Raw genomic sequence first — 12,938 nt, forward strand, 5'->3', positions numbered from 1 at the left:
TTAGTACTAAAGCCATAAAAGATGAGGAAATTATGGACATTTTCCCCAAAACTAGTGGATTGCCCTAGTATCACTTAAAAATAATTGCACATTCACAAGTCTGCTTGAAAAGTGGGAACTTGCTGTTTAAGTGTTTCTTCAATGTTATCTCTATTTTGTTCTTTAATTAATAAAAGGATACATGCACTGACATTATAAACACTAATTTGCTATTTAGCATCCCAAATTAGGAAGCATAAACATTTATGCACTTCATTAAACACTACCTAAGAACACTTTGAGATTAACAGGAGACAAGCTAGGCTGTTAAATGCAATTTCAGGGCAGACATAACCCACTGTAAAAAGGCACTCCTCCTCTTCCCGTCCCTCGTGCTGAATGCTCCCTGGCTCCATCCTATTGGCACCAGATCTTATGAAATGAACCATGGAAATCAGTGAGATCTGACACATCTGCACAATCACAAGTGCCAGTTCAAGTGAAGGGACAGGAATGCAGGGACACGAGCAGCAGAAGTGGGGTGTACTTGTTTGGCAGCAAGGCATACTTAGATTAGCACCATCCAATCACGAAGTTGCACTTTTGAAAGCATCAAACAAATACATATGCCCTGAATTAAGACATCATTTAAGCACGTGTGGTGTGCAAGAAGAGACAATGTGGGGTTTTTCTCCATCTCTCCCAAATCAGACCCTGCAGTTCTAGCACACCGCCTCCCCTCCCCTCTTTCTTCCATCCATCCCAGCCCTTTAAAGTATCCTTACATTGCTCCTTTCCAAATTGTCTACGCATACAGGACATTGAAATAGGCTTAATGTTGGAGTATACCTGTGCTACAGGGTACAAGAAGCGCTAAGTATTTCAAAACTACAGGAAGCAGAATTGCAGTGGCAGAAGAGAAACAAATGCTGGTAACTCAGGAGCAGACAACCTGAAAGGTAGATAATCACGTCTGCATGCGCAAAGTAAATGGAAGGTGAACCAAGATCACGAATATAACATCCTCAAAATTGATCAGTCCAGGCCCTAAGTTATCTCTACAAACCTTATCTTCAAAATCCTTCACGAAAAAACACTTCAGGTTATTTTCTTTCACTTACAGACAATAAGGCATAATTCAGACAACAAATTATTCCTTATAACTTTGTAGTGAAAATCTAACATTAATGTAGAAAATTACTTTTATTTTTAATTTAAATTTGTGCTAAAAATTTCCCTTGTTAAACTATGAATTTGGACAAAAAGGTAGTAAATTTTCTGTTACACATAAACTTGTCATAGTGTGGTAATCTTTAAATCATTTGAAAATACAAATACGCTAAAAATATAGTGTGTCAAGAAATGTAATATGGACATACTGAGGAGCTTTGTACCATAACTAGAAACCTGAGAAGTGCCTCAGTGTCTCAGAAAGAACTGCTTTTAGACTTACTTATTTTTAAAAATAAATTGTCATGATTTTACAACTTACAACTTTGGGTTCTTTGTTGTTTGTTTTTTTTAAGCTATGATGGCAATGGTGATCTATCTATAAGATAATAAGTGAAAAAGAAGCGTTCTCTGTGTGGTTTTGACCAAATATATTGTTAGAGATCAAAACAAATATTTATAAAAACAAACGATTAAAATTTCAGTTCAGAAAAACACTTTGTAAAATACAATAAAACCTTTTTCAATAGCAAAGTGGATTTTGTACAGTTCTTCCTTCTAAGCAGATGTTTACTGCAGCCTAGATTTACTAACTTCAGTAACACGAAATGTAGGCAGAATGGGTTGGTGTTTGCAGAATTACAACCTGTATACAGAACTGCAGATAACATACTGCAACTCATTGGAGAAACCTTTGAAAATTCACTGTTTCATTGTGAGTGGACTTACAATATATATTACATTATTTAAAACAGGTTACACCATAGAAAGGCTTTTGACAGAACCGCTCAAAAAATGAATCAGTTATAGGAGGAGAGTAATGCTTCAAGTCAGCTTCTCCCATCAGCGAAAATGCCACACAAATCAAAAAGCAACACTTAAGTAAAACACTAAGACTTTATTAAAAATCCAAAATTTATTGCAAATTGTACTTTGCACTTTCCCTCCTTTCTTCATTTTTACATGACTTATTGATATCCATGATTTTTTCACAGATGTACTTGTTGACTTTGGAGAGTCTCTGTGCAATTTCAGTTTCATCCACAGTTTCTTGTGCTATTCTATCATACAAACATTCTGGGGAGGAAAAAAAAAAAAAAAAGGAAAAAGCCATTAGGATATTTTTAGAAAAGAATATAGCCCTGTGTTGGGCTAACTACTCAAGAGACAGCACTTCATAAGCATTGTGTATATTTGTTTCAGGACAACAGAACCTTTCATTTATTCACTGGCTATCTTGTTAAAGTCAAGAATTTTCACCAGGCTTGAATCTTTGGAATGACCAACTTCCAGTTATGCTGTGACTACATTAATAAGATTTCTATACAGAAACAAGGCTAAATCCAACCTTTTACCGTGTCAGTCTTGCCTGCCTAACTTGCATTTGTCCATGTCTCCACAGCAGATTTAGAATCTTTTCCCAGGTGAATGGTCTCACCAGAACTGTTGTTATCAACAGTTCCCTGTGAGTCACTCCTACCTTCACACCTTCAAGACAGCAAGTAAATGATAACAGTTAGGAAGAGAAGCAGTAACCAGTAGAAAACATTAAACAATGTATTTTATTTTTTAAATCTCTTCAACATACATTAATGTCTGCGTCTTTATCAGATATGCTGTCCCTAGGCATATTTTGCTTTTATCAGTAGATTATTCAGGGCAAGAGCCATCTTCTTGCATGTTTGCTCTATACACTTTGTGAACTTAACTGGAATACAAAAAGCAAGCAATAGTAATAACTGCAAAATAATGAGGGCAATGAAAGTTGAAAGAATTCTGCTTCACGGAGTTGGTATTTCAGTGCTAGAATCCTGCAGATGTTACTGAAATCGGAGGTGGTGCAACACACTCAACATCTTAGGCAGGTTTTCCGTTTTTTGGTTTCATAACCAGAACAATGTATTTTGTTGTGTTGGCTTCTCAGATTGGTTAACCAAACTCCGTTGTGGTTTGCCTAGTAATCTATTCCAGTAGCTGTTTATTGCTTCATATACAATAAGCCATAGAGATTATCACTTAATTAACATGGTTTACAACATTTCTAATGCATCATATTAAAGAGTTATGAAAATTAAGTACTATGCATGCTTTATAGTTCATTTTGAAACCTCTCAGAAGTTTTATAAAAGGTTATTTTGCATTAACAAGGTTTGTAACAGTGCTCATGCATTGTACTTTTTAAATTTCTTTATTACATACTACACAATAGGAATTTTTAAGAAACTAGAGATATCAGACACATTAAGAGCTAATGCTGTCATTCAAAAATCTATTTTAAATAAGTTACTCTGTGTCCACAGAACAATGACATCTAAAAAAAACCCATGAGTTTTATGTTGAAAGATGTACTGAATATAAAATAAATAAAATTAATAAGCATTCAGCTTGGTAGCTGAAATGCTGATTATCAGTAAACTACGATTTGAAATACAACACCTAAGAAGAGGCACATCACTGAGAACCTGAAGAAACCCCGTGTGTTTGTAGGACATAAGCTTGTACTACAACAATCTCAGAAATACTCCTAGGTTACATCAGATAAACCTAGTAAGATGAACTTCCAATAAAAGACAGGCTATGTTATTAGTTTAGTTACAATGTCAAGTAAAGAATCACTTGACAGAAATCATTCATCAGCTGTGATTCTTAAAGTCAGTGTGACCCAGACAGATCCATGATCATCATAGTTACTCTTCTTCCATCTCTTCCATTTCTATGAGGGGCTACAGAAATAAGAGTTTAATAGTCACATAAGGATGCTGGCTTAGGGGCTTGTCTTTCAGCTTTAGAGGAACTTACAAATATCCCTTCGTACTTCTGACTGGACCAAAGATTCAAGTAGACTTCAAAGACCAACAAGGAGCTTTACTTGTTCGGTGATGCCTGATCCAAACTATTAGCTACATAAACTCAACTTCCTCACATTTCACCATTTGTCCACTTGCTACTCATTGTTTTGTTTTGTTTTCTTCTCCATACAGCTTCTTATTTGATTGCTTCCAGCTTTCCAGGAAACACTGCTGGCATGATGGGACAAGACCTGCTAACATTGACGCAAACGCAAAGGACACAACAATGTGGAAAATCATGGTTATGTGCTAGCTGGTACCACTTGATATAGAAAGTCTGTCTGATGTCACCTAAACACTGGCTGTGCAGTTTAACTGGTTAAAGAGGGGATTGTACAGTCCTGAGTCTAACAAAGAGGGAGTCAAAGACAAGGTGAAAGAAACACTGGAAAGAGGAACATGGAAAACCAGGGCATGGAACAGTAGAATTCAACAGAGGGTTGAGGCTGGAAACAGAAGTAAGATAGAAAACACAGAAAAATGAGGAAATAGGGAAGAGCTGAATTGCTGGCAAATGTAAAGGTATAGAAGAGAAGAAAGGGAAGGGCCCCATCTGCCTCTCACCTTGTACCTTGTTGGAACTTACTCTCAAACTCACTGTAGTCAAAACAAGTGGAGTCAGAAGAAAGCCATCATTTAAATGGCTCAAGCAACACAGAGTGGCCCTGACTGAAGTAGAAGAGGATATCCTCACATCAGCAACCTTGCCGGCAGTGCTGAGGAGCATCAGCTTCCAGGAAGGAAACCAGAAAGCTCCTTGCAATGGGCCAGTGAAAAATAACACTTTTTTACTGTGTGCTTGTAAATACGCATCTCGGTAACCAATTCTTTTTCCCATTAGGAAGCGTAGCCACAGCCACAGGGTGGACTCCTTATGTGGCCAGTATGTCCTTACTTTGGTAAGTGTGTTAGGACTGTACACCAAATGGTCCAAGCCAGAACTAGAAAATCAGCATGGAACAGCTTGCACTTCCACATATATTCTTGAGTCAAATTAGTTAAAAAAAAAAAAAACAAAACAAAACAAACAAAACAAAACCAAAAACAACAAACAAAAAGCAACAAGTCTTTTACTCATTTCTGACAAACTAAGAAAGATGACAGTTCAAAGATCAGTTTCCAACTTGTCTCCACACAACACAGACACATACACACACTCAAAGAGGAATCATATTCCTTACTTCCAAAACATGGCACTTCCAAGGCAGATTACAACAGCTCTTAAAGAGTTCACGGTTTAGAGCACATAACAACTAAGAACAGGAAATGCAGAATAATGAATCTCAATCAAATAGGGAGATTTTTTTCAGCCCTACTGCAATTTAGTCTGGACACAAAACCTAAAAATCCAATTTCAGTATGCATTCCATGAGGAACCAACTCAGTTCTGACTTAAAAAGAAGCCTGAAATACCAAGAGAGACAGAAATGAATGCAAAACACAAGCGCGATGATACAAGGGGACTGAAATTCACTGTTCATTTTATATAAAGGAGAAGGCCTTCTCTCTCTCAAAGTACTACATGCATGGACTCAGGCTTGCAGTTACTGAAAGTGTCATTGCAATTTTTCCTGCCAAATAGGTCAGTGATTTATACTTCCTGTTCAAATTCCAATTCAAGTGCAACAATTAATTTTTACTATTTCCATTTTCTCCACTTAAAAGTGTAAAACTATTCTTTCTTGCCTCTGAAGGTATGCGTATTTTTATAGTCACAGCTATAATGGTTTCTGTGCCTCATGCCAGAGTTGGTTATATTCTGGATGAAAGAATGTGGTAAAACTATGCTCAGGCTTGTTAAAAGGAATATATGCATTTAAAAAAATCATTATGTTATAAATGAATTCCTGAACAACGTGTTGTTCTCCAGGCTCAGAGTCCTGTCCTGCAAGTGGTTTAAAGTGATGATTTTCTTGAACCTTACTGAAGTCAATGTACAACTCTTCAGCTGTGAAGGCCTGCACTGTGCACAGCTATTGCAATGTGTTTTACTTTTCCTGGATATGTATGCACTTCACAATGCAATAGCAATCTGAATTACAGTTTTTAATCAGTTAATTTTATATGAGCTGAAAAGAAGCATCTTTCAACTCAGTGATTAATGGTTAAACTCCAAAGCAGGAAGCAAAAGTTTTCAAATAACCTACCTCTGACAATGCTTAATTTGTGAGGTGAGAGAGGTGGCTTGGGAACGGCATCTTTCTTTTTTTTGGTTGCAACTCCTGTGACACTTCTGTTCTTGAGAACATCTGTTCCCCAAATCATAACCGCTAGATTTTTTGTATACTTTGAATCTCCTTGTGTTACTTGCAGCTGGTGCCATTTCTCCTCATCTACCCAAATTCCACTGCCAAGATGGACCTAGAAGGTAGTAATAATAACAACTTATCTATGGTATGTAGCACACAACAGTATCCAAGTGCTGTAGGAACATTAATATTAGGTACTATAATAACAGTAATTAGGGCTGAACAAATCCATTTTGCCTAATTCTGAAACTTCTCCAACTTTGTGGGTCAGGGAGTTCAAGTCAACCTCATATAATATAGTTCCTTTTTGTAATCAGTTCTTACTCTCTGCTTACCCCCACCGCATAGCCTGTCTCCTGAAAGACTATGGTCAGGAACATAGATAGAAGGAAACAGTAAACACATCCAGTATTATAAAGATATGCACAGCATGTAAAAAAAGCAGTTGCACCAGCCTAATTCAGGAGCAAGATGAAACATTGTCTTTAATATGAAAGCTTCCCTTTGGCTGAAACAGACTTTACCCAAAGCATATTTCAGAGGCAGTAGAGCAGGAAATACTTCCTAAGTTATATCCTGTACCTGCTGGCAAAATTCAGCCTGATTGTATAAAGTAACTAGAAGGGAAGAAGGTATTCTGAGAGCTCCAATTTTAACATAAGCCAAGAGAGTTTGGAAGCTTTGTAAAACTTCCAATTCTATCATGAAGTTTGCCTATCACGTACGATTAATCTATGCCGGTAAAAACGGTTCTGTGGTAAGGCAATGACCCATTGCTGCAACATCATAAACTTTCCATTATCCAGACAATGGGGAGTAGAGATATCTCATTGAAATAGTAAAGTAGGATAATACGGGTACTGGGGAATGCTGTGTGAAGCCATTGTAGAGTCTCCAAAAGGAAGCTGCTCGAGTCTAGTTATGCTTATTAGCCTTCCTCAGCATTGAGTATGCTGGGTTGACTCCCACAGAGCTACACCGAATTTCTACCCCAAGATTCCCAGTGCTCCAGACTGAAGATGAATGCAGGATGAGAATCCCAAGTACCACCCTTAGGCTGCCACTATATACGTTGAGCTGATAGTCCTGACAACCAGGACACCATCAAGCAACAGCAAGGAAAATAACTGCACTAGTAACCAGCACAGGTCTGACATAAGAGCAACCAGGACACAAACGCTGGCCCCTGGAACCACGGAGAATAATTTGTACCTTGTACGTCTATGCTCTAAATTCCTAGAGAACAGTGCAGACACCTGAACTACCTCTGAACGCAGAATGCTTTGTTCACATGGTGATGGAACTTCATTCAGTTGGATCCACGCTTGCTTTATCATCCATAATAAGCTAATGCGTGACCTAGCTATTCTCATTACTGATAAGAGTTCACTGCACTGGAAAAGAAGAAGACAGAACTTACTTTCACATAATCTATAAAAGTGCAAAATACAAAAAATACGTATTGATTGTTATATCCAAAATGTAGGTTTCAGAAAATCTGATCAAATGGAGGTGCTTTCTGTAACATTAACACTTTAATAAAAACTTACTGCCTCCTCACAATTAAAAAAAAAAATCCCACGAACAAGATTCTGTGGCAAAGCTGTATTTGGAGACTCTGTTTGCCGTAATTGTTTTGCTTTTGTTTTTTCCCGTTTTTATTCCTTTTATGTGACATTACATAAACTGTGCCTGCTCCCCATACAGGTCTGAACAGTATCACATAAGTCCCATTAAATGCAATGAAAATTGGACAAAGCTACTGTAAAATTTTATATACCCATAATTTTACTGCCTGTATTCAACCAAATATCATTTTTCCTTTAAATGGAAACTTGCTTTAATTATTAATGAGGGCTATAACCCGAAGAAATTTTTTATTACGATGGCATCCTTCAAAAGCAAGTAGTTGTTTAAAAACTTAAACAGAAAAATATTAATAGTTTGGCTACCAGCTACATTATAAAAAAACAAATGAAAAATCTAACTTCCTCAAAGTATAAAACCATAAAGCAAGCTGCCTCTCCTGCAGAATCTTCTATACTAAAGGGATTCTAGGCAGCTTTTCACAAGTCGACATGGTATTTAGATTTCATAATGGACAGAAATGGAACTAGTAATAACCACAACATGAACACCCCTTTTTTTTCTTTCATTCTCTGTTGTCGAGCCTCTTCATAATGGCTTTAAAAAAATTCACACTGTTTTGGTGCTCTCTACATATTTTGTAAGACAACTTCAATCAGAGTGAGCAGACTGTGCACAGAAAATAATCACGACGCAGTTATAATTCAGTTATTTCTGTTTTGATCTTGGAAAAGTTAACTGTAAAAATGAGTAAAAGTTACTCAAAAGTAACTACAATTGAAATGTTGAGACACGACAAATTTTGGATGTCTGTATTACATTAGTTGTAGAGACTGCTATATTTGATCAAAAATCTGATTACCCTCTGCCAAAATTAGGGTTTGTCTTTGCTAAATATTGTTTAGTCTCGAGCTACTACATTATTCACTAGCTTTACGTTACTTAAAACAACAAGTTACAGCAACTATTTTTAATAGTGATGTTTCAGACAGATCATCTCTTCTTTGAATGTGCTTCATTTATTGAAAAAGGTTATCACTGGTATGAAACACCTATGGTAACAGCAACTACATGACAGACAGCCACAGCCACAGGAATCTTATGTCTCCCTTTTTCTATTTCTAGCACTGTTACAGCAAGGAATTTAATCTATCCATGTCTCAGTTTACCTCTCTGTGGAACAGGCTCAGTACTGTTTCCTATTACCCCCAAAGCTATAGGAAGCTTACTGTACTCCAGATTCAGAAGCCATTTCCTTCTTACTGGAAAAGCTGCCCCATGGGCCAGACCCCTGGCTTGATGAAATCAATGGGAACTTTACCCCCAATTTCAGCAACTCCAGGATCAACCTTCAAGCACAATGCAACAGAAACAACAGCAAATTCAAAGCAATGCTCACCACTGTAACTGTGCTAACATGTACCTCAGAAGATGAACTCTTTTTTCTTCTTTTTTTTTTTTTTTTCTTCTTTTCTTTTCTTTAAATGAATGCCATAGGCTCTTTTTCAGTAACTCTGTTCTCCCTCTGGAGGGGAGAGATTTATCTGCTTTGAAAGAATCCTACTAAGATCAAATCCGATGCCACAAAGGGCAAGATTTCTAAAAAAGTATTTCAACTGCTCTAGTATGTCAATAAAGGAATAATGAAAAAAAGGCATAAATAAAGAAAACAGGAAAAAATCACCCTCCAACACTCTAAAAACATTATTAGTTCACATTTCTGTCATCTGAACTGGCTGAAGCCCCAGTAAATAAGCAAACTTAAAGAAAAACCAAAATTACAAGAAACTTAAAGAGATATTATATCGGTAAAGACAGAGAAAAATTAAGCAACAGAAGTGCCAAGAAGCTGGCAGATGAAATAAAGGTGCAGGAAAGGCTGCATACACATACTAAGGGACATGTCCTATCCAACAGACCTTAAGTGGAAAAAAAGGAGGTAAACAAAACTCTCACAGTAATATATGCTGAGTTTTCATTGCACAAATATACACAAAATATATAAGCAAATGACATGTTAAATATGTTAGGCAAGAAAAGCTATCTCAACCAAATACATGTCAAACTGCCAGGATTATACTATTTTTCACATACATCTTGTCCTCAACAATTATGTTGAATTCATCTTCAAGAAAGACTGCACAAGCATCTGTCATTCTTGTAACACAAATCTGAGAATGTGTATTTCATGCTATTCCATCAGTAATTCTACTGTATGCCAAAGCTGAAATGGACATTTCCTCCTTAAAGGTTCTCAGATTATGAAACCGAATGCATACATATCCTAAGAAATAGGATCAGCATAGGCAATTCTGAAGGACACATAGTTTTGTAAAAGAAATATAATGTTCATTTAATGATAATGGCAACAGCTATAGAAGCAGGCCTCAGTAGATGAGCAAACTATGTGTCAAACATGCTGAAGTCTGAAAAACTATCAGTCAGGTTCTGGCAAACTGTATCTCACCAACTTTATAAAAGTATCTGGAAAGTAGCAGTACATCAGCTCAATTCAGTAGCAGCGCTCCTATCAGATTTAAAGGAGCCAATTTTCATTCCAGGGTTCACAGTTATTTACTGGACTCCAATTAAAACAAAACAGGAAAGCTTCTCCACAATATGACTACAGCACATTAAAAGCCTATTGGAAAAAAAGTATTTTTGTTAAATAGACTAATGAAACTTTATAATGTGGGTTACTCTGACTTTGGTTTATATTTGGTGGACTTAGGTATGTCACCAATTGAGGGCTATGACAATTTGCTTGTGCATGCATATTTAATAGTTGTATTCCTTGTGTTGCACAGCATTCAATGCTCTCATCACTGAGGATAATTTTCTATGCTGTTCATATTTTTGTAATTTCATGTTTTCCTCAGCATAATAGCATACCTTTATGAAAACTGAGGAAGTTTGTGTAAGTTGCTACCATGCAAAACCCCCAAGATCATGAGAATTCCACAAGAAAATCACCTGATGGACATTTACAAATTATTCATGCTATATTTAATTTAAAATACCTTTCCATTCTCGAGAATATACTTGTCCATTACTGGAACAGGGGCAGGATAGTACGTTGATGTATTTGCTTCCTCACTGAAGGTCTTCTGTACCTCAGGTTCAGGCTCAATTGATTCTGGTTTTACTTTTTCAAGCTCAATGGCAGGTCCTAGACAGTTAAGAAAAGAGAGCTGTCTGCTATCCCAGAGAACATGAAATCAATCACTTCATCACCCATGGTTAGCATAAAATAACACATTAGTCATGTTCATTTCAAAGTTAGAGTCTAAACCAAAATCCTACTTCTGAAAGTCAATAAATAAAAGCAGGAAGTAACTCTGCCTTATAAGCATTAAAATGTTTCATTTTAATTTAATTGCTTAATTTTATTCTTAGAACATATGGACAACTACAGATAGGGGTAAGATTGCTTCAATGCACACCATGGAAATTATAAACCAAAAGCAACAATAGTAATTCTTCAGATAAGAACTACTATATGGTTGCACAGAAACCTGCATAATTTACTGTGATAATTACAGAAATTATCCATATAGAATTACAAATTTTACAGAGATTTGAAATCTCTTTAGATAGAGGTATATTAAACATCATGAGGATCTACAGAAATGCTATAAACAAAACAGCCTTAGGCTACTTATGCTAAAGTATCATGCGCAGAAAGAAAATCCAAGGTTAAAAAAACCCACATAAATTAGAATTTTGATTGTCCAATCCTTCCAACACACTGATTTTTATTTTTAATGTAATCAACAAAAACGAAGCACAGATTAAACAACAGAATACTACTAGGCATATGTTTGAGGCTTCGAAGGAGGATAATTATTTTGCCAGTCATTAACTTTTCTTTTCCAGATCAAATTATAAATTGTTCCCAAAAAGACATAACAAAACAAAATAATCTGTGAACTATATTTCATTCATTGCAGTGGTTACACCAGAAGTCTAGGAACAGGTTACAGCCCCAAGCCTATCATTGTCTCTTGATGTCTGTCTCTAGGATCATGAGAAGCTCCAGCAGTCACTGAAGTTCCACACAGGGACAGTGGTTCATTAGCATAGCAAGGCTGCCAGCTTAGACCCTAGACACCACAGTAATCAGCCACTTCCAAGAACTATAAGGATAAACTCACCCACTTGTAAGAACTATCTTGTACCAGGTTGGTGCTGAGAGCGCTGCAGCACTCTGTAGCCCAACCTTGACATCTTCAACAAACGACAAGTCAATAATCAGGTCACCGTCACGGTTCAGCATCCCTCCTCGGTGTTTGCGCACACAGACCAAGCCCTGAATTGATCTAACTCTGCAAGTGAAGCTGGCACCAGAACTTACATCTTGAGCCACGTATCTTAAATAGTTCCTGTACCTGGAACAAGCAAAGCATTCATTCCTCCTACTTTGTGCAGTTTCATTTAGAGATTATTATACAGTGATATCAGCATTTCCTCCATTGTCAGCATTTGACATTTATCATATAGCTTATTCTACACCTACACAGCCAGCTAAACGTTCTCAGCTGACTGCCACTTGACACTCGGCAACAACTGGAAGTTGTCTCAGCAGCTCAAACAATCCTATACTGCAGTGCCACCAACAAGAGTGTCTTAAGAGCCATATGAAATGCAAGCATGACGCAAATAGAGAAATCATAAAAGACATACCATTTGCATTATAATGTCATGGTGATCTTAATAAGCACCTCTACTACATGCATATACAATGGTACGGCCAAGAGAAACTAAACTGTCTAAACTTGACACTGCTAACCAGATTCAGATTTGGGGTAAGACCTGGACTATTAAATCACCCAAAGCCTGCACACTTCTCAGTGTGGGCACACCTGAACAAGCAGATGCAGTGATGTAATTGCCCACGTGAACTTAAGAAGTGATCTTTTAGCTGTTACTGTAAGAACACATTCCTCAACAAATTGCTGTTCTGAGTTTTTATACACTTTGAAAGTCGCTTTGAGGAAAACACCCAAGTACAACCACCTCCTTCCTAGAAGAAAACATTTATGTCAGTTTAAACACTTTTACTAGTTGATATTTAGAAGTTCTTTACTGTTTTGTTTATAGTCAT

General features: G+C 36.8%; 1 protein-coding gene across 8 annotated transcripts in view; it reads right to left on the minus strand.

Annotated features, from left to right (window-relative positions):
• Positions 1-12,938, minus strand: part of BEND5 (BEN domain containing 5) — a 960,999-nt gene that overhangs the window by 353,735 nt on the left and 594,326 nt on the right. For 4 of the 8 annotated variants that reach the window (XM_032997230.1, XM_042805589.1, XM_032997235.2 and 1 more), the window contains 3 exons: positions 10,855-11,003; positions 6,146-6,359; positions 2,028-2,226 (listed from right to left, as the gene is read on the minus strand). The exons of the other annotated variants lie outside the window; for them this stretch is intronic. In XM_032997230.1, coding sequence (XP_032853121.1) covers positions 2,066-2,226; positions 6,146-6,359; positions 10,855-11,003 — 524 coding nt within the window. In that variant the 3' untranslated portion in view covers positions 2,028-2,065. Of the gene's footprint in view, positions 1-2,027; positions 2,227-6,145; positions 6,360-10,854; positions 11,004-12,938 lie in introns of those variants that run through there. 8 annotated transcript variants of the gene reach the window in all.

This window comes from Tyto alba, unplaced genomic scaffold, assembly GCF_018691265.1.
Source record: "Tyto alba isolate M040663 unplaced genomic scaffold, T.alba_DEE_v4.0 Super-Scaffold_1000006, whole genome shotgun sequence".
In the NCBI taxonomy this organism is placed as follows: Eukaryota; Metazoa; Chordata; class Aves; order Strigiformes; family Tytonidae; genus Tyto; species Tyto alba.